At 42.3% G+C, this 20,820-nt stretch overlaps 1 protein-coding gene across 13 annotated transcripts in view; it reads right to left on the bottom strand.

Moving 5' to 3' along the window:
- RBM20 (RNA binding motif protein 20) overlaps positions 1 to 20,820 on the bottom strand; it is a 108,581-nt gene that overhangs the window by 5,320 nt on the left and 82,441 nt on the right. For 12 of the 13 annotated variants that reach the window (XR_012629711.1, XR_012629709.1, XR_012629712.1 and 9 more), the window contains exons 6-13: positions 16,680 to 16,823; positions 15,246 to 15,377; positions 13,298 to 13,377; positions 11,785 to 12,472; positions 9,814 to 9,912; positions 7,681 to 8,350; positions 5,139 to 5,258; positions 4,262 to 4,383 (exon numbers count right to left, since the gene is read on the bottom strand). Coding sequence is in view for 7 of the 13 variants with exons in the window: in XM_074875263.1 (XP_074731364.1) it covers positions 4,262 to 4,383; positions 5,139 to 5,258; positions 7,681 to 8,350; positions 9,814 to 9,912; positions 11,785 to 12,472; positions 13,298 to 13,377; positions 15,246 to 15,377; positions 16,680 to 16,823 (2,055 nt within the window). In the remaining 6 variants the exon portion in view is untranslated. The remainder of the gene's footprint in view (positions 1 to 4,261; positions 4,384 to 5,138; positions 5,259 to 7,680; positions 8,351 to 9,813; positions 9,913 to 11,784; positions 12,473 to 13,297; positions 13,378 to 15,245; positions 15,378 to 16,679; positions 16,824 to 20,820) is intronic. The other variant, XM_074875266.1, reaches the window with a different exon arrangement.

Raw genomic sequence — 20,820 nt, 5'->3', positions numbered from 1 at the left:
TTTGTATAGTGGGGACCAAAACTGAACACAGCATTCCAGGTGTGGCCTGACAAATGCCAAGTAGAGTGGGATAACAACTTCTTTATCTCTGCTGGTGATGCCCTTGTTGATGCCACCCAGCATCCCACTGGCTTTCTTTGCCGCTGCAGCACACTGTTCACTCACATTGAGCTTGTTGTCCACCAGGACCCCCAGGTCCCTCTACACAGAGCTGCTCCCCAGCCAGGTAGATCCCAGCCTGTGCTGCACTCCTGGATTATGTTTTCCCAGGGGCAAAACCTTACACTTCTCCTTGTTGAATTTCATAAGGTTCTTGTTAGCCCACTCTTCCAGCCTATGCAGATCTTCCTGCAGGGTGGCTCTCCCTTCTGAAATGTCCACTTCACCACTCAGTTTGGTATCATCAGCAAACTTCATCAGAGTACACTTGATCCCATCACCCAGATCACTTATGAAGATATTAAACAGCATTGGGCCCAATACCAATCCCTGGGGGACCCCACTTGTGACAGGTTGCCAGTTTGAAGAAGAGCTATTTACCACCACCCTCTGGGCGCGGCCTCTCAGCCAGTTCCCCACCCACCACACTGACCACTTGTCTAGACAGTAACATATCAGTTTCTCTAAGAGGAGGCTGTGGGGAACTGTATTGAAAGCCTTGGAGAAATCCAGGCGGACAATGTCCACCGCTCGCCCCACATCAGCCGAGCAGGTTAGTTGTAGAAGGTGATCGGTTTGTCAAGCATGGTTTGCCCTTGGTGAATCCGTGCTGGCTTTTCCCAATCGTGTGCTTCATTTGATTTGGGATGGCCCCCAGTAGGATTCGTTCTATAACTTTCCCAGGGATTGAAGTTAGACTGATGGGTCTATAATTTCCTGGATCCTCCTTTAAGCCCTCCTTGTAGATGGGGGTGACATTAGCCTTCTTCCAGTCTTCTGGGATGTCCCCCGATCTCCACCACTTCTCAAAGATTACGGAGAGCGGCCTCACAACAATGTCAGCCAGATCTCTTAACACCCTTGGCTGTATAACGTCAGGGCCCATCAATTTGTAGGGGTCAAGCTCCCTTGTAATAATGTAGTAATGTAATAATGTAGTAAGAGATGTTCTTATTAATGACTTATACATACACCACATGCAAGAATAGCTGACCTACACATTATTAGGATCATAAACCTCTCTTTTCTAGCTGATTATTCATTCTGATTTGTTTTGAAAAGACCATCTCACATCACTGCAAAATTTTATGTACTTGCAGGATTCTCCCAGAGTACAGTTTACTCTTTGGCCTCCATGGGGAAGAGGTGAAATGAGAAATGGATGTAAAAAAACTAAGGACTGTCTTAGGACTGCCAGGTTGTCTCACATAAATACAAGTTTTGGATGTGAGAGGTACATCTCAAAGGGACTCAGATGTGGTAATGAATGAGCATACCTGTGACAAAATGACCACTGCACCCTTGTTACTGTGAATATAGAGATTTGGCTCTGAAAATTACACAACTCTCAGTCTTGATCCCTGGGTACAAAATTCCATGTGGCAGAAAGCCAGAGTAAATGTTACAGTAGTATTCAGAGATATAGGGTCCATAAAGGCTGGGAGAAGTGATCCGTACACTATGAACTGTAATAAATCACTAACGCTTGTCATTGGATCAGATAACCCATGCATATTTGTTTTTTAATGACTACTCACCAAAATAAGACTGACGTTTATCCACCACGTTTAGCTGACATTGTCAGCTATCATGAGTACCACAAACACCAGTTTTGAAGTTCACAGACCAGACATTCAGATTAATTTATAGCAAAATGACAGTCAAGGAAAAAATATTTCTTCATTTAAATACAAGTTTTGATGAATACTGCATAAAGCCAGTGGAAAACAGGATACAATGCTGCACTGAGTTGCCAAAGTAGCTTACACCAGATTAATCTGACAGCTTTTTGTGGTAGTGGTGGGAGGGATGGCCAAATGATAGATTTTTTGGACATGGAAAATGCAGTGGTTCTGTAAATATAAATACCACCTGGGAAAATAATTTATTAAGCTGAAGAGAATGGAAAATTACAAAAAGTCTGCAAGGTTGACAAAGAAACAGGTGGATTTTTTTCAGTGATCTCTTTTCTTCAAGGGGTACCATACACAGATAAAGTTGACTATTTTACTTCAAGACAAAATCGTTATCATCTAAGCAAGGTTTTTAGAAGAAAACTTGTAAACAAACTTTAGTTTTGCATTCAAATCCAAACACTGGACATACATTTTGGATGTGGCTCCAAGGAGATCACATGAAAAACAACAAGTAGCAAATCAACTATAAAAGACTCATAATCATGAGACCATTTGGGACAATGTCATTGTCATTGGACAATGGTATTTGTCTTGTAGGCAAGACAACAGAAAGACAGTGTGCAGCAGCAGCAGTCCCATAGCTTCACATACAGAAAAAGTTAGAGTCCATAGTTCTTATGTTGGTGGATACACTCATTAAATTGCATCATCATAGAAAACTGACATTTTTTGCAGAGTGTGTAAATAAGCACTCTTGCAACTAAAAGGGTTCTAGTAATACAGAACAATTATTTAAAATCTGCTGAGTTTCCACTTGAGTGGGCAAAAGTTGGATGAGACATTTACTTCCTCTATTTAGTAAGATAAGAGGTACCGCTCACCAGAACAGTCTGTTTTCATTACCATATTTGACAGATTTAATTTTAACAGCTTTTGTGGTCTTTGTTCTTTTATCTCAAGTCAGTGTTAGATATCTACCACAGTGCTCATGGGAAATGTCTTAATGGGGAGAAAAAGAGGGCTTTTTTTCACACTGACAGTTTTAGTTGGATCTTTTTTTCTATGACTTTAACAAAATAGCTTAGAAAATTGAAAAAAAAATCCCTCTTCTTCTCATGGGACCATCTCCCAGGAGCAGGGGCTGGAGTTGCAATCCTTGCATTAGCATGAGTTTCTTTGGGACAGACTCACATGGGATACACAGCCTGCACTGAGTGGTGCCACCTCTGGTGAATCCCTCTGGATTATTTTGTATGAAGCAAAAAAAGGCATGCAAACTGAGCACCTGTTTTTCAAGCTTACGCTTGGAGGATCCATTATTAGCAAGAATCGCAGCTCTGCAGGCACAGTCTTTGAAAGCCAGAGGTCTTCGTATGATTACAGCTACCTAACTTCAGGAAAGTCAAGAAGAAAATTCTCCCACACAAATTATGACTCTGAGTGTCACTAGAAAAGCCAACGCATACTAGCCAGCTAGGGAAAGATAGCTGTCACCTGAAGAGAAGCAGAGCTCCAGCACTTACTATGGGTAGAGCAAAGGAACAGAAAAAGAAGGAGCAGCTTTGCTTTGCTCTTTCATGATTTTTGCCAAGAGTACGCGAATGCCAACAAAAGTGTCTTCTGCACAGTGTACACACCCTGCACACAGGCAGGGACACAAGGAGGTGAGAGGCAAGGCTACCTCCTCTGAGGAGTCCTCAGCACAGGGCAGTTAATGCTCATCCTGTCATGGCTGATATTATCAACCATGCATCTGAGAAGTGATAAAGGCAGGGTCTTTTGATTGAACTGCAAGCACCTGTGGTCCCTGTGTGCTGTTACCAAGTGCTGATATGCTTATGGTATATTTTTATAGACACCATACAAGTAATTCCATGTTTCTGCATAACCTTATAGAAATTATTCAACAGTGGTGTTCTGCGTGGCTGAACTGCTGTGCCGTTCTGTAGCACAGGGAGGTGATTTCAGCAGGTCACAGGAAATGCCTCGGAGAGCCTGTGCGTCACAAAGTACTGCGTGCTGAAACACGCTGCAGAAATTCAAGCTAATGCAAAAATATGTCTGGCAATATTATTAAACAAGTGGCATGTTTAAAGCTCCTGAAATTAAGAAGTAAGAAAGGCTGCTGCTGGGCTCACTCCCACTGATAAAAACATCCGAGACCCTCAAGAACAGAGAATTAAAGATCTGAGTTGCATGCTGTGCTGGTGACAAGGATCAAATGTAGCTAAGAAGATCAAATTATCACCTGGCCCCATCTTAGTTATGATTCAGAAGTTGATTTCAAGGATCTGGGAGTGAGAAATTAGTGTGCTAACATTTGGAACTACTGTAAAGTTTTATCTAAATGTCTGGTCATCCGAATTCTGTCCACAGAGTGAAAACTAATTTCTTGTAGCATCACCTATCTTACGCACAATCCACCCCATGAGCTAGCTGTTAACCAGCTTCAAGTGTGTTTTTACCTGAAGATTTTTGTAGTGAACAGTACTTCTGCAGTGACTTGTCTTTGCTGTCTCTTCATTTGTGTAGAAGAGTCCACAGAGCTTGCAGTAAAACCCAGTTCGAGGCACCACAAATTCCACACCTATTGAGAAACTCTGAATTACATTTAAATGTCAGTTGAAACCCTTCCCCTCCACAATAAACTTGTTTTCAAAGAAAAAAGTTGCTGGTTAGTTAAATGACATAGATAAGAAGACTGAATCCTGGATTCACTTCTCTTATTTCCCTAATTTTGCAATACTGAGCTGCAGTTTAAAGTCCTGTGCATTGCAAATACACCTTCCACTTCTCTCTTAGATATTATACATATTTAAAAATGTACCTTCTTGTGCATAAATATTGACTGGAAACTTCACTGTGTAACCTCAAGGGCTAGAATAGCAATAGTGCTTATTAGCAGTAAATTCATGCTTAAGTTACACAGATTGTACTTCTTCCAGGTGTTTTACTCATGACCAGTGTAATCTACACAGTAAAACTAGTATTTTTGCTTATACTGAAAGTATAATCAATACTTATGACAAAGACTTTAAAATTACTAAGTATTTTTAACATATTTTTCCCATATAGTCCAAGGGAACTTACTTCATCTCATCAGCAACATTAACAGCTATCTTTTGCCATTCATCTGAAATGAAATTAGGAATGATCTATAATCAAAAGCTCATTTCTTTCAACAGCTACCCCTCTGTCATATACTCTGTTCCTTCACTCTCCTCACATCTGTTCTGAAAAATAAATATAGCAAGTAGCCTTAAAGTGACATCTTGTTGTAAGCTCTAGGTATTGCAGTGGGCAGCACCGCAGGCCACGGGTGGCCTGGGTGTCTGAACGTACCCAGGGGAATGCTGAGTTCGGTAAAGACGTCCTCTTGTTCCCAGCCTGGCGGAGAGTGCCTTCTTTTAGGCTCTACCTCTGGGTATTCCAGAGATCTCATTTCCAGGTACCTAGAATTTGCTTAACAAATGAATACATGTATTGAATGAAAACAGTTTATTAGTTTAAAGAGATGTTTTTAAACTTCTTGGGAACATTTTCTGGGTGGATCTATAAATGAAGTAAAATCTGGAAAAAATGCTTTTCCATTCAAATCAGAGGCCTACTCTAGCAGCTTGTACAACACTGTGCAGTCACCCCTATTTCTCCCAGTAGACCATTTTTCTATTTCTAATGTCACATTCATTAGGTTTCTTTTCATATTTTAATCTCTAAATAGATCTATGACATTATACCTGCCTCTGGCACAAGCGTGGTCTGACTGCAGCTCTGTAACCACGCATGGTACCATATGACCAGTGATGGAGCTGGGCTAACACAGGGGCTGCTGAGAAAGGGGGGGCCAGCAGGACCTGCTGAGAGCAGATCACCAAACTGCATGGGCAGAGGGAACCTTCCTCTGGTAGGACCCCTGCAGCACCATTGTCCTCGTCTCCCTGGAGCCACTCTTCTCCCATCCCCAGCATTCCAAGGGATAGTTTCTGCTTTATGGCTCTTGGCCACCTGAAGATTTTGGTTCCTGGCCGGCAGGGATGGGACGGTTGGTCCCTGCTGACCAACGTGAATGGACACAGGCAGGAGATTCAAGGTGTGGAAAACAGTGGATTGATTTGCTGAGGCGGATAAAGCCAGTCAAAAAAACAGATGCCCTCCCTTCTCAACATGTGAATTGTTTTTATTTAAAAAAAGATAAATTTGTTATCACAGAGAAACAGAATTACAGATAAACTGGTCTGATTCCTATTCTTCAGCTCTTACATCAAAGAACTAGTTCCCTTACCCTGACAAAACTTCTATTGCATTGCAAATTTCACCTAGATAAGGGATATATTTTCCTGTAAAACAGATATATTTTTTCCCAAACCAAACCCTTCCTGCCTTTCAAGTCTGTAGTCCACAGATCTGCAATTTCTGGCTGTGAGAATGAATATTTCTTCATTATTTTAAATACATCTATTACATGATTTAAAAGAAAATAATATAAAATCCTGACTGGTTGGCTTTGCAGTTAACTTTAAGCCCATCCCAGGTTTCCAAATCTGCATCAGACATCCTGGAAAACCTGCAAGCCTCAGTTGGCTATTCTTAAGACACCCTGAGCCTTCGTGGCAACTTGAGTCCCACCTAAATTGATTTCTGGGCTTCTGAGCTGGCAGCTGCATTTGCGGAGAGCCTAGAGCCTTATACTGCAGATCCCAGATATCAAGTCCACGGCAGAAACCTGGGAAGCACAAGCTCCCCTGGAGCTTCCAGGCTCCCTGCTGGCAAGTTGGAAGCCGAGATGCTGAAAACACCCAAGTAACTATGCTCTTGGGATACCCAACTCTTCCGTCAGCTGGCTGCCCGTGAAGCGGGCAGCCCAGGGGAGCCAACCTTGCCATTCCCAGTCTCAGGGAGTTTGCATGGCAGTGTTATCTCCAAGTATGCAAAGCCTGGCAAGATGTCTTCAGGCCAAACAGGTAAGTATTGAAAAGAGTGAGTTTCAAATGTGTCCTGGAGAAAGAATTTCAAAATCAGACATTCACATTAAATGTTCCAGCATTCTCTGGTGGAAAATTGCACCCTCAAAAATCTTCCTGCAACTGCTGTTCACAAACCCTTCTCCATCACACGGACTCCGGTAGCAACAAAAAAGAGCATTCCTGGCCAACATGCTCTATGTTGTTTTCCTCTTCCCCTCATCATACACAGCCCATTCGCTCAAGTTTCATTTGAAAGTGTGACAAGGAACTGAACTCACTTTCAGACACTCAAGATCTTTTTTTTCCTGACAGCTAAAATATTAACAGACAGTTATGATTACATGTATTGGCATTATCTCACAGCATGTCCTACCAATTATATTAAAGGCAGCATGCGGTAGATAACAGGAGATGATAAGGCAAGTCCTGACAAAAGGCACGTATTTGCATGAACAGGGACTGAGAAATAGCAATCTCCGGATGATTTCCACGTTACTAACGCTTCAGTACAGTGTGTAAGAATACCCACCTTGTCCAGGCGCCAGCCAGACATTATAGATACTTTTCTGTTGACCTTCAGAGACTGTCATTCATTTCATTGACAATTCAAAATAAATTTAGCAGGGCACTGAAAGAGTTCAGTTAAACTCATATGAACCTTGACATGACAATTATAGCAGCTTATGCCTTTCAGAAAGCTTGCAAGCTGCTTATCATATTTCCTTTGCACTATTCAGCTAAGAGCCTCTAATGGTTTAGCTTGGCAAAAGGCACTGGGGTTCTTTTACTGAGCTGCTCCAAGGACAAGTCTTGATACTATTAGCAACATTTATTCTTGTTAGCCATAAATTTCAGTCTACTGTCAGAGAAAACATGCAAGGCTCTCTGTGGGTTGAAAAGAAAAAAAAATCAGTAGTTACCCTTGGCCTCTGGACACTCTTGGCTTCCGTGTCTTGTTTCTTCACTAGCATTTTTAACAAGCATTTCCATAACTTCTCTGCTCTCAGTTCCTTGTGATCCCATCTGTTTGTAATCATCTATAAATGTATCAGGGAGCTGGAGAGTCTCTTCTTTCAGATGAACAGAAGGTATATGGTGATCTTCAGGCTCTGAACGAGTGTCAGAGCTCTTATCAATTTTTCCTTCCTTCTGCTGGGGATCCGACTCCTTAGCAGACTGGTCTTCTTGCAATTCCTCTGGCTTCTGCTCAGGGTCCAGATTTAGGCTTGATGCTTCAGTTACAGCATCATCATCATCATCCTCCTCCTCATCATCCTGACAGCCGCTAGAAGCTACACTGCCCTTTGTTGATCTGAAGTTTGTTTCTAAATCTTTATGGGCAAATTCGTCTTCACTCCTGGTTAAGTGGCTGTGATCGTTTTTCAGTTCTAACACGGTTGACATACAGGGACACATTTCTGAAGCAGTTTTATTTTTTTGATCAACTGGTACTATTTCTTCAAGCTCAGTTATATCAGGCTCCATAATTAAATCATCTTCTCCCACTTCATCTACTGTCACTAATTCCTCCATGTTAGCAGGATACCAGGTCTCACCTTCTATCTCACTTCCACTCTCCCAGTCTCGGTCCTGTCACAAAGATGTAAAACATGTGAGAAATCAGTGATTATAGATCATCACTGTTAAAAAGTGGGCTTTGAACATCAGTAACCAGGAAGAACTTTGATCTGGCCATGCCTAATCCCTCTTGTATTTTAGTTTCAAAGAACGATATGCCTTGGTGTTGTGATTTTGAACCTTATGCACAAGGACAAGCAATCTCTTTTTAGTTGTCACATAAACATCACTTTGTGGAGATTCTGTAACTGCCCTGGGGATAACAGTCTCTCCAGCCTCCTGCTTCTTACTTTTCTGTAAGCAGTAGAACAAGGCACAACCTGTTATACTTTATTATGAAACTAATGCCACTATGTGATCCCCAAGGAAATTAACCTTTCCCCTTCCTCTACCTCTATCCCAGGGTGGCAAGAAATAGGCAGCACAATGAGAATATACTGAACCCCAGTCTAGCCACTGTGGCTTTCACTTTGCTAGACTAGGTCCTTCAAATTCCTATGGTGACTGAGAAAACATGGCTACCTTCTGCAGTCATCTTCTTCTACCAGCAAAAGCCCTCTGCCAGGGACTGTGTTGGTAGAGATAGGCCTAGACCTTAAGAGAAATCAGTTTTACAGTTATACTCCAAGGTACATAATCTGAAATACCTCATACACGCAGCTATAGACTTAGAGGACTCAGACACTAATACTGGACTTCAGAAGTATCAGAATGGTAAGGTATATGTTACTTTCAAGACACACTTGCAGCTTAAGATTTCAACTCCCAGACTCATCGTGTACACATAATCTATTAATAATCTGTATTTTCCTCCTGTTTGGCCATTCCCACAATTTTCCTCCTAGAATCCTAAAACAGCACAAAAAGTCTTGGAGTTGACACTGCTCTTGACAGGAGATCAGTTTTCTACAGCAACAGATATCAATAGCTTCCATATCTGACCAGCAACCCATGACCCTACAGATATGAAGCTGGAGGAATTCCAAGGACATTGCTGTCCCTGACTGCGATGCTGCAGTAGGGGTGCTGTAAAGACATTATTTAATTAAAAACAGAAATAATCAGAAGAGGCTGCTATCTATAGTCCATCTAAGGCCAATGTTCTGAGAAGTTCTCATCATTAGTACCCTCCTTCTCCACTAACTGACTGCATCTTCTATTTTTGGGCACGGTTCACAAAGTTACACAGTTCACTTGGGCATACGTTACTTACAGTTGCCAGTGCCAAGGGCCATGCATGTGAAGCAATCTACATGGGCAAAGAGCAACTAAAAAAAGAGTTCTGGAGACTTCAGGAAAAGCTATCCTTTAAAGCAGAGGTCAAGATAAGGCAAGTTAATTTAGACAACCCCATTTTACAATCCCTTTACATGCCTTTCTGTGGGGGTTTAATATTTCAGTTGGGAGAATGTGCTACCAAACCTGGCTTTTCACTCATTTCGTTGTGAAAGCTGCACCAACAATGTGTCACCCACCTTCTCTTTTCTTGTGTTTTCCAGAACCTCTCCCGATTCTTTTCCTTGTTTATTATCTGAAGGTGAGCTCTTCTCTGGAACTTGCTCCTCTTTTCCAAGCTAAAATAAATACAACATACACACAGTGGTGCTCTAGTATGTTTCTATTCTGGGTTTAGGAAAGCAAAGTCACTCACAAGGTCACATTCTTTATTTCTAAAGTTTACGCAAGTCAACTAGGCTGTGAGAAAAGACCCAACAATTGGATTCCATTAGCAAAGTTGCACAAATAAGAATTAAGAAAAATGTACACAAAATTAGAGAGATGCGATTTAAATCATAGAATTGGCTAGAATACAGGTGGGAGAGAATGTTAATTCGTTAGAATTTCCAGCCTCTACTCCTCTGTTCTCTACCCACATCTGCTATGTTGGCTCAGACATGGTAAGGAGAGCAGCAGTGTTAAAACTCTGCAAAAGACCTCAACTGTTTTGTTTATTGATGTAGGAGCAGTTGAGAATGCAACTGCTTGCACCGTTCGTACTCTGGAAGAACAAAACCACAGTACTACCTGGCACTATGGTAAAAGAGGGGTGATGCAAAAGTGTGAGTTCAAGGCATTCAAACTTATTCCTTTTAAAATGAAGTATTAGCAGTAGTCCCTGGAGAGGTATGCCTTTAACAAAGCCACTTTAAAATAACTTGAAAAACATGCAGAGGAGTGTGCAACACTGGTGATTTAGGATGCTGTGTGACATTTCTCTCTGACATCTCCTCCCAAGGAACCATCCATCACAGTGAAATACCAACCAAAGGAGAAAGATGACAAAAGGTGGCACAGACACACACATCTATGGCATGAGGTAGTGCTGCTGCCTGTTACAGGGACTAGCTGAGTTAAAAGATCTACAGATTTCCACCAGCCTTGCCCCCGCATAAGAGGAACAAACACAGGGTCAACTAAAAACAACCAAAGATGGCTCTGGCAGCACAAAGTCACAAGCTAGAGCTGGACCCCTGGTCAGCAAAGCAGCTCTGCAGCCTCCTGTGCCAGCATCCCCGGGGGTGGCTGGCGGCAGTGTATCACCAGGGGGGACTGGGGGAGGCAGGGTGGCCAAGAGCCAGTAACAAGATCCCCATAGGGTGGGGATGTGAGCGTGGGCTGTACTGGGACTGAGCGAATGAGGCATCTTGATCTGTTCCCTCTCCACTTTTTCCCAGTGGAGAATCAAACCCACAAATGCTGTCACTTTACCAACTGGGAGTATTTCTCCAGAGATCTCAAATTTTACAGGTGAGCTGATTCAGTGGTTCTGCCATGAGAAGAGATTCCTGCCAGCACATTGAAGGGAGTGGTGTGAATTATCCCTGCCACAGCTGAGGGCAGGGACATATGATTAATAGAAACCAATTGCTCTGCTGAATTGACCAAAAAAAATGTTCCTCATTAGAAGTTCATTCCCCATTTTAGAAGTATAACAACCAGTTCCCTATACTGTCCTACAAATATTGTGCATCCCTGTAAAAGACCACTTAATTCCCAAGCAAGTCAATCCACATCACAGGTAGTGGAAGGAGGTGATGGATGCTGAGAGAGCAGCTATGGGGTATTCTGTGCAGATTAGAAGAGAGAGCAGTAGGGCAACTGCCCCTGCACACACAACCTGCATGCAAACAGCAGATTGTCACTTGGTTTTGTTGTGAGTTTTCTGTCCCCTTCCCCCCCTGGTTACCCAGAGCGTCTGTGCTTGACACAGAAGGACAATGTCCATGTACCCAACACTGCAATGGTGTAATAGATCTGCATCATCTGGGCAAAGATGTAGACAAAACAACCTCCCAAGATCTCTTCTAGGACTATATTCCCTGATCATGGCAAAACATTGCATATCACCAGCACCACACACACAACAACTGATCTAAAATATTTCAGAAAATATATTACTTCAGCATTTACCTTCTTCTTACATACAGTTCAAGATCTCTATTTACCTCATTCTCAGGAGGTTTGGTTTCCTTCACATCACTGCTTTCAGCAGCAGCATCTTCCTCTTGGTCTTTTTCAGCTTTCTTCACCTTATTCTTATCACTTTGTTTCTGCCTGGAGCCCTCAGATGCTTTGCTGTGCTTCTGTTCAGCTGCCTCCTCCCTGGCAGCATCCTCACTGTAAGAATGCCTACGTTCCCTTAACTTTGCTTCTTCCTTTCTCTTAGATCTCCCAGGTAAATCCTGCGGCTGCCTCTGAAACTTGTCAGATTTTGACTTAGAGGTTTTTCGGTAATAGTCATCTTCCCTGCTCTTGTAGCCAGATAAAGGGTGAAGCGAGCCAGGGGAACCACTCCTTAAATATTTTTCTCTGTGCCCTCTGCCTCCTTCAATCCGTTCCTCCAAATCAAACTTGTCCAGCTGTCGGGAATAATGTTTCCTCTCGTGTACCCACGTGTCAGTCCTGTCCCTCTTCTCATCCCCATTCTCTCGCCATTCCCTGCTGTCTCTTTCCTCTTCCCGTCGAGAATACGGGGACTGATCCCATGACTCTCTCCCATTTCCCCAGTCGGTCCTGCCGGTCCCCATCGGGCTGTGGGGTGAACTGCAGGAAGTAAAGCTGGGTGTGTGGGATCGGGGCGACAGGGAGCGGCTTATGGGGCTGCGCGAGCGGGGCCTCTCCGTGCCGTACCTGCTGCAGAGGGAAAAGGCAGCTGTAACTGGCTGACTCACTGTGGTCTACCAAGTTCTTGCACACTGGAAACACATGGGGACTGCCCTGGTGCCTGCAAACCTGAGATCCCAGGCCCTTCACAGACACGCACTGCACAGCTGCAAACACAGTCAACAGGAGAAAAGGCAGTGTCATATCCAGAGAGCTTAACTAAATCCCCACAGATCTGTCAAGAATATATTCATTCATTCTTAAAAGCCTCTTATAGGGGTTTAGTGTTAAAAGGATATAATATGTTAATACCTTTACAATGACCCTAATGTCTGTACCCTTAATACTCATTCATCTAGGGCATCTCTGACACAAAAGTGACAAAAGGTCACCTCTTTAAAAGAGATGTTTTATCACTGTGATTCCTCTCCATTTTTGCTGGAAGGTCCAGAAGCCAGGCAGATCAGAAATATACCAAAATACATCGTAATGTGAACTGACTCCTTCCCTCTAGGTCTTGCAGCGCTCCCAGCCTTTACACTTTTCACTCAAGGGGGAGGAGAGTGTAACAGCTTCGTTTGTGTGTTCTTCACATGCCTGGCATATTTTCTGAGTCATCATCATCAGTAGGAAAGAGTTCATATATTTTCATAACATGCACAGTTTCAATCTGATCTCATTATATAGGCCCTGCACCTACTATTGCACCCACTTATATTTTTACAGTCATTTCAAGTGAAATCCAAATTAAGAAAGATATGAGGTATGAGAGGGAAGGACACAGATAATGCTTTTTCTACCTGCAGGTTTACAGATTTATTCAGGTCCCAATTCCAAACTGTGGAGAAACTTTACCTGTCCACTTCACGCAGCAGGTCCCTCTCCCTCTGCGAGTGGATGTCCTGGATGATAGCAGCCACGTTCTTACCTGGTTTCTAAATAAGACCAAGACACTGTTTAGCATGCTGCACTACTCTCCAGGCTAATATAGGTGATTTGTCCTTCAAGAAACAGCATCCATGCATCTTTCAGTTATACCACCACTGAGAAATATTTGGTTTCAGTGCTGTGGTCTTTTCTGCAGCTGGTATCTCAATAACATGATCAAAGCAGTAAAATGATACAAATGGAAAATTTGCTCCATTACATTGCAACACTGTGTCCTCATACTTGGCTGCTGTAAGGGACTTTGAAAACGAGTTTGTCCTTCCCTGTTACACATTCACTACAGAGTATTTTCTAGGAATTGGATATAAGAAGAAACAAACCAGACAATTTTTCTAGTATCTGAATTAAATATGTATAGTAGCCTATCTCGGATCCTCTAGGAATGAACTGCCTTCTTTTCATCTCAGAGTTTAGCTCATTCTGGAGTATAGCTCTAAAAGACTATGTTTAGACACAAGAGCTTCAGAAAAGCTATATGCAAGAAAGATGCATACTGGAAGTGTTGATTACTCGAGATTCAAGATCATTTACAAAAGATGTGCTACTCCAGGCTGGAGTGCACACAATTCATCAAACACTTAGAGCGCGCAGAGCTGAGCAACATAATCATGCAGGAACTCAGAGCAGTTTGTAGTGGTAAATAGCTCATGCATATTCCCCCTTCCATGTTGCACTCATTTGTTTGTTTGTTTTTAACAAAGAGAAAGGGCTTTTGCTTGTGCAGAGAAAAATAATTCCATGACCTGAAAAACTGCCATTGGAAAGGCTGAAAATCTTCCTGAAACCTAGGCAAACTCCCACACTCTCCTGGCTAATTCCTGTTCTGCCTCTATGTTAAGATGCACAGTCTCCATCACCTTACATCTGAACCCCTCACTGTACCACACTAAGAAAGACCGCCCTGGTTTATGAACTTTTGGCAACTCCTTTAAGTCTGCTTAAACTATGATACACGTACAGGAGAGAAAGAGACTTTTCCAAAGGTCAAACCAAACCATCTGAGTTGCCTCTTCTTCCTCAAGGTGCACAAAAGGCTCTTAACCTCTTAACTTGGAACATTACAGTTATTTTATAAAATAATTTTGTGCTGTGTTAGGTAATACAAAATGAAGCTTTTCAGTTCTGCATTGCCAGTTCCAGTCCAAGTCTCCATGAAAACAAAAAACTCTCTTAACATTACACATGGCAGTAAATAAGCTTCCACAAATGTGCTCCCAAGAGCACTGATTTTTGGACATCACTCAGGTGACCACATCAGAAATGTCACACACTCTACACTAAGTCCAAAGACTATTGCTCTGTTCTGAGTCTATGTTAAAAAAAAAAAAAAAAATCTTGCTTTTAAATGTAGGTCGTTCACAAGAAAGAAAGAAAAAGAAATCAATGTGGTGTTTAGCCCTGCCATCACTGCATGGTATAGAGACTGTACTATGGCTCAAGCATGCAAGCAGTGAAGAGCATTGCTTCAGGCTTAATGTCTGACTAAAAAGACAGGACCGTCTTATTTTTGCTGACATGTTGTATCTTACACATGGCTGTGTTTTAGACCATTGTTAGACCAAGCAATGTGAGGAGCCTGCTCAGAAGGAAGCTCAGAAGGGATTTTTGAAATAATGGTATGAGAGGACCAGAAAAAATGGGATCTCTTCCAAGAGTTAAAATTTAGAACAAGAGCAAGCAGCTAAGTATAAAAGATCATTAACATACATTCATTAATTTATCTTTCTTAATTTCTTTTTCCATAATATTAAAGCATTAATTAGAAATCAGTAACCAGCAAAGACTTTTAGATGTATTCTCCAGGACATGCCATGAAAACTCAGGAAATCTGATCAGGAATAACTAACTCTCTTACCTTCAGCTGCAACTCCTTGTATCTTTTAGACATCCTAATAAGTAACTTGTCATCATTTATCATAGCAGGTTTTTCTTTGTAGTACTGCACCATGGCTTGTGCTGCTTCACTGTAAGCCATTTCCAGAAAGGCCTAGCACAAATGGGGAGAGCTTTAAAATCCACTACATAATTAAAAATACAAAGCATAAGAGAGAAAAGGCAGCACAATGATTTTCTTTTGGATTCTTCTCATGCGAAATGTCTTGATAGTACAGAACTGGGTAGCTTCCAGCCCTGGAGCTGAAATAGTAACACTCGGTCCGTTTCTCAGTCTCCTTTTAACTGCAAATAATGGTTTCAATCCAGCTATTAAAGCTGATAGGCAACTTTAGAAACCAGTTTAGTTAAAAACTAAATGACTGGAATCTAATCTTTCTGGATATATGAAAACATCACCTTTCCCTTGCTTTCTCACTGGTGCTTCTAAACCATGGTCAGCTGCTGACAAGATGCAGAACTGCAATGCTGCAGCATGCGCTGCTCCCAGGATTGTCAGCTGTGTCTTGCAGAATTGCAAGGGATCCACATAAAAGCAGAACATCAGAGCCTGAGCAGCCAGAACAAAGCCAAGAGAATTTAAAAAACCTGAACAATATTAACTACACTTTTATTTACACAAAAATTGCATTTGATGTAACTGCAGTTTAACTGGTCAAGGAATATACTCACAGCTGTGTAAGGACTGCATTTTGAAACATTACAGTCTCAAACATTGCCCACTGGCGTGGATTCTACATGCATCTGTACTGTCTGCTGCAGGCATGTGAGAGAAGATCTTCTACTCTTCCCAGCCTGCCACCACTGGCAGATTTAAGCTACTTAAGGTAGATTTAAACTACCTTGAAGGAAAAGCTCTACTGCAATCCAGTGCAGATTAAAAGGGAGTGAGTGAGGTTTAAGTGCCCCCTGTAAGGGCACAGCCTTCCTTTAGCACCCGTGTGCCAGATCACCCAGTGCAGCCGTGGCCAGTCAAACCAGACTAGAGTGCAAGTCCTTCTTCAATGCCCAGTTCAGCTCTACGAGTATGGGTAAGAAAGCAATAAAAACCTCCCAAACAGAACAAGAGAAGTTTGAAAGGAACCCTAACAAATGGCTGAGAGAAGAAGGCCAAGTTAGTAACTTTTTTAAAAAATTGTTATTATTTTTAAAAGTAGTTTTACAACACTTCTTCACTGAGATTTCTGGGTTTTTTTAACAAGAGCTATGAGGCAGTGGTCATGTCTATGCCATCATCTCATTCTGTGAACACCTTTTTTTTTTTTACTTTAAGAGCAGACTTCATATTTAAGTTTCTATTACAACAAAAAGAGATCTTCCCCAAAGACTCCGTCTTCGTGTCAATATGTCTTTATGCCAATAGATGTCAATACCAGTGACCCCAAATGCACAGTACCTGATTAGTGGATTTCATGAGGATATAGTTGGTGACCTTCCCAAATGGGAGGCCCAGGTTAATGACATCATTCTCTGTGCAGCTTCCCTCGGGGAGGTTGCAGATGTGAACAACTCGACCCAGTGTAGATTTCCTCTGGGGAAACTGGGGAAAAGAACAACTCAAAATTATGTTTTTATCTTAGATGTTCCAACCTCTAGATAAGAACTTACATTTCTGCGAAAAATGAAATGTTCTGTTCTGTGTATCTGTTATTAAGGACAAATATTCCTCTTTAAAACTTTGCATTTTAACATCCTGGTTTAGAAATACAAATGGTAAGGGAGCCCTGCAGCTTGCAATGGAGTCTCCATCCCTGGACATTACAAAGCCCAGAGAGGATTTCTCTAGAGATGCTCTCGTTGAAACAGGATTAACTATATTGCTGCAAAAGCTCACTTGCCCCCTCAAACCTTATGAACTCCAGGGCCTCAGCTGCCTGGTATGTCACAGCAGTGGGCTGGGCTGCCACAGGCACAAGCTACTGCATGATACTCAGCACCAGAGAGAGTCTGGAGGCCCCTCAGTGTTTGGAGATGAAGGGTTTCCCTGCCATGGGGAGGTCTCAGCCCCTCCTGACGAGCTCCCTGCGGTGCCAGCACCCATCTGGTCCATCAGCACAACCCCTACGGCTCCTCTGCCAAGTGGGACAGCCTTCCCCAGCCCATCTGCATCTGTCAGTCCCACCGGGGGCTCTGTGCCTTCCCCGCACATGAAGACACCATGCACTACTGCTGATAAAAGGCGCTTAGCAGGCAGTTTGCAAGCAAAGCACAAAAAATTAGTATTTTCAAGTATTCCAGAAACACCCATTTATGTGGTGATGGTGGTGCCTGGAAAATGAAACAGATGCTCACTGCAGTCCCTGCTGAATTTATGGACATTAGAAATCAGTTTAGGTGACTACAGAAGTGTTCAGGATAGCTGGGGCTGAATTTAAATCCTCACCCTGGTGGAACAGACTGGGCCGGGGGGAGAAGTGACCCCATTTAACTTCTGAGAGGACAGACAGCTGTATGTACCTCAGGTTGGAAAACCTACTACTTTCCCCTCTCATTGCAACAACACACAGTAGGAGGGGCTTCTCCCCTGGGGCATAGTGAGGACTGGACGCACAAAGAGGCGGAGCTCCCAAACTGGTCTGGCACAGGCACATTGCGTCGGTGCAGTAATCACTTCCCAAGGGTGGAAGTCTATTTTGGAGTGCTGGGGCAGTTCCCAAAGAGCCGCCCGTCTCCCTGACATGGAAAGCAGACTCTACACTCCTTGTGCAAAGAGGCATCAGGGTATACTCAGAGAGGAACATAATTTACCTCAGCTAATGACACAGAAAACATTGCTCATGTAGGATTAAATTTTCCCAGATTACTTCCCTGCTTATGACCTCTGCTGTTAGGATTTTACTGAAGAAGTAACTCTACCATCAGTTAAAATTGTGCCATTCAAGGGAAGATGCAAATCACGTAATCTTGCGGTATCAAGTTCACCAGAGCCATCACAAATGTTTGGCTTGTCAGCAAGTTCACAAGTTACAGAGCTAATGTTGTCTTATTTACACCTTCATCCCATTACCTTCCCTCCAGGCTTCACCACTTAACCATTTGTGTATTTTTGCTCCAGCAAGACCCTGTATTGCACAGTGGTCTGCTATTTAGCTTGCATCTTACAGAGCCTGTCCAGGTGCATAAGGGAAGTCAAAGAAGTGCCAAAATTCAGGTATCTTCTCTAGCAGAAAAGTAACAAAGACCTGATCCTGAAAAAGATGAAGCAACTCAATTCCACTTGAACAGAAAAGGAAGTGATGTCTGCGTGCAACTGGCAAGGCAGCCTGTAGCATACAGAAGAATACAACTACAGCTAGCAGAGGAAAAGGAAACTTTCCTGAGAGCAAAAGCAGTTCCAGTGTAGGAACACCCCAGGTCACGTGGCACCTTCTGTTTGTTTTGTTAAATCCGTTAAGAGATGGTATGTTAAGAGTCTATGGGACTAGAAAGACTTAGCTGTTCCCTACGTAGGCTCCAGAGCCTGTGTTCGGACACGCACTCAGCAGTACATTAAATCAAACGACTGTAAGATGTTACCACCTCCCCACAATTGGCAATGGCTTAAATTAAAATGCTACGCCATAAATCTGCTGTAATTCATGATTAAGAAGTGGTCACATACTCATACCAGAAGTCAATGGGCTGTACCAAGCAATAATCTTGTCAGTTGATTGAAGTTAAATTGGATTCATTCATTAAATAAAGCTGTAAATCACAGCCAAAAAAGGAATATACACCTTCCATATCCACAGCCAGGAAGTTAGAGGAGCTCTTGTGTGTCAAGTGTCAAAGGTAATTTTCAATAAGACTGTAAGATAACTTTCATTGCAACTGATGCCTACAGGGGTTTACCAATGCAGCTGAACAACTACTACAAAAATAATTTGATGCACAGCAGTGAAGTGTACCTCATACTGTTTGCCATATTATTTCATCAATACAATTTGGTTATTTTTTATTACAGCCTTTTTTTTCAATTTTTTTGTTTCTTGCTTTTCAAATTCTTTATCCCTTTCTTGAGACTCGCATGAATCTTTTCTAAAGATAATAAGAAACTGACAGTCCCATCCCTCCAGTGCTAATGGCTCTCCACGCCCGAGTGAAGACCTGTAGCACAGTATTTGCCTTTTGAAGAGGGATAGAGTTATTTGCAGACAGATAGCACAGAGCAAGCTCTTCCAGAAATCCAAACACTTTGTTTATGATTACATGCAGGGTCAAGTATAATCTCTCACTGCTCAGTTAAATGGCAGCAGCTTAGCTGAAAGTGAATACTACCGTTGCGGAGTGAATGACAGCTGGCAAACTCAAGCTTAACACCTCTAATATAGTTCCCTGTCCACCCAATGAGGTTCTGAAGAAAAAGAGGATTTACAGTGTCCAGGAAAATCAAAGTTATTGTTTCTTTTATCTCTCATAGTAGTGCAGGTCATTCAGAAGGAGGGCTTCTGCAGGCAGCTTAAATGATAAATAGTGACAGATTCTAAGGAGAAATGATACTGGTATTAGCAGTAATTTCATTTGTTGCGAGGTTGACAGACATGATGAAAAGGAACATTCCGCTGCACCCGCTGCTACTCCACCTCTGACCTTGGAGGCAGCTGTCATGAGCAGCTCTGCTCCTTGCTCTCCTGCACGCACAGTGCCTATGACAGGCAGAAACTAAAACCCCTTCAAATAACCTCTTGCACAGCAAAGCCACACAGTAGAAAATTGGTTGGATTAAACAAATCTGGGTGATGTTTCTGTAAGCAATGCCTGAAGCGAGCTGGAATGGCACAGGGACACAACTCAACCTGGTTTTCCAGAGTGTCTGAGACCACATCAGGATATAGACACAAAAGCTAACAAGGTGAAAACTTGAACCCCTGGATTACTGCTGCTATTCCATGAATGCCCTAACATGAGTCCTTGAGGTCTCCAGCTTTAATTGTAGCTTTCTGATATATATTAAGCTTCATTTTAACCCTAACAACTTTGTATTTCCATTATGTTTATGATCTGCTTTTATTTGCCTTCTTTTTTCTTTTTTTAAGTAAGAACCACTTTTAATATTATCCTTCTTTTCTGGCATTTTTTCGTTATTGGGCTAGGAATTCAAATTCTATTCAAACAATATAACTGGGGACCTGTGTTGAATGCAGGGGGAAGCTAATCTAAACCATGGAAGGCTGTACATCAAAGCAAACTTGCTGAAAGGCTACCAGAGGCAGCAGATGATATAAATAATACACTAAAATAAACTAAGAAAAAGCCCAGTAGAATGAATTGATCCAGCTGAGTAACGGTTAGCGAAGCTGCAGCCGTTATCTTTGCCACTGTTGCTACCTGAGAAAAGGAGCCCAGCATGGGAGAGGCAGACAGCAATAGCTACAAATGAATAAGTGGAGAGATGGAAGGCTGCTTCTGGGATCAATACTCAGAGTAAATAAAAACTAATCCAAATCATTCCAAGCTGAAGCTGACCTCCCTGGGTTGAAAAGATTCAGAGAAGGGGGTAAAAAAAGTTAATGGGATACACTCAAAATCATTTACCCACCTCCCCAAACCTCTAACAA

Source organism: Strix uralensis, chromosome 7 (genome assembly GCF_047716275.1).
Source record: "Strix uralensis isolate ZFMK-TIS-50842 chromosome 7, bStrUra1, whole genome shotgun sequence".
NCBI lineage: Eukaryota > Metazoa > Chordata > Aves > Strigiformes > Strigidae > Strix > Strix uralensis.
The sequence above is the reverse complement of the archived record's forward strand: the minus strand, read 5'-3'. Positions and strand labels throughout refer to the sequence as shown.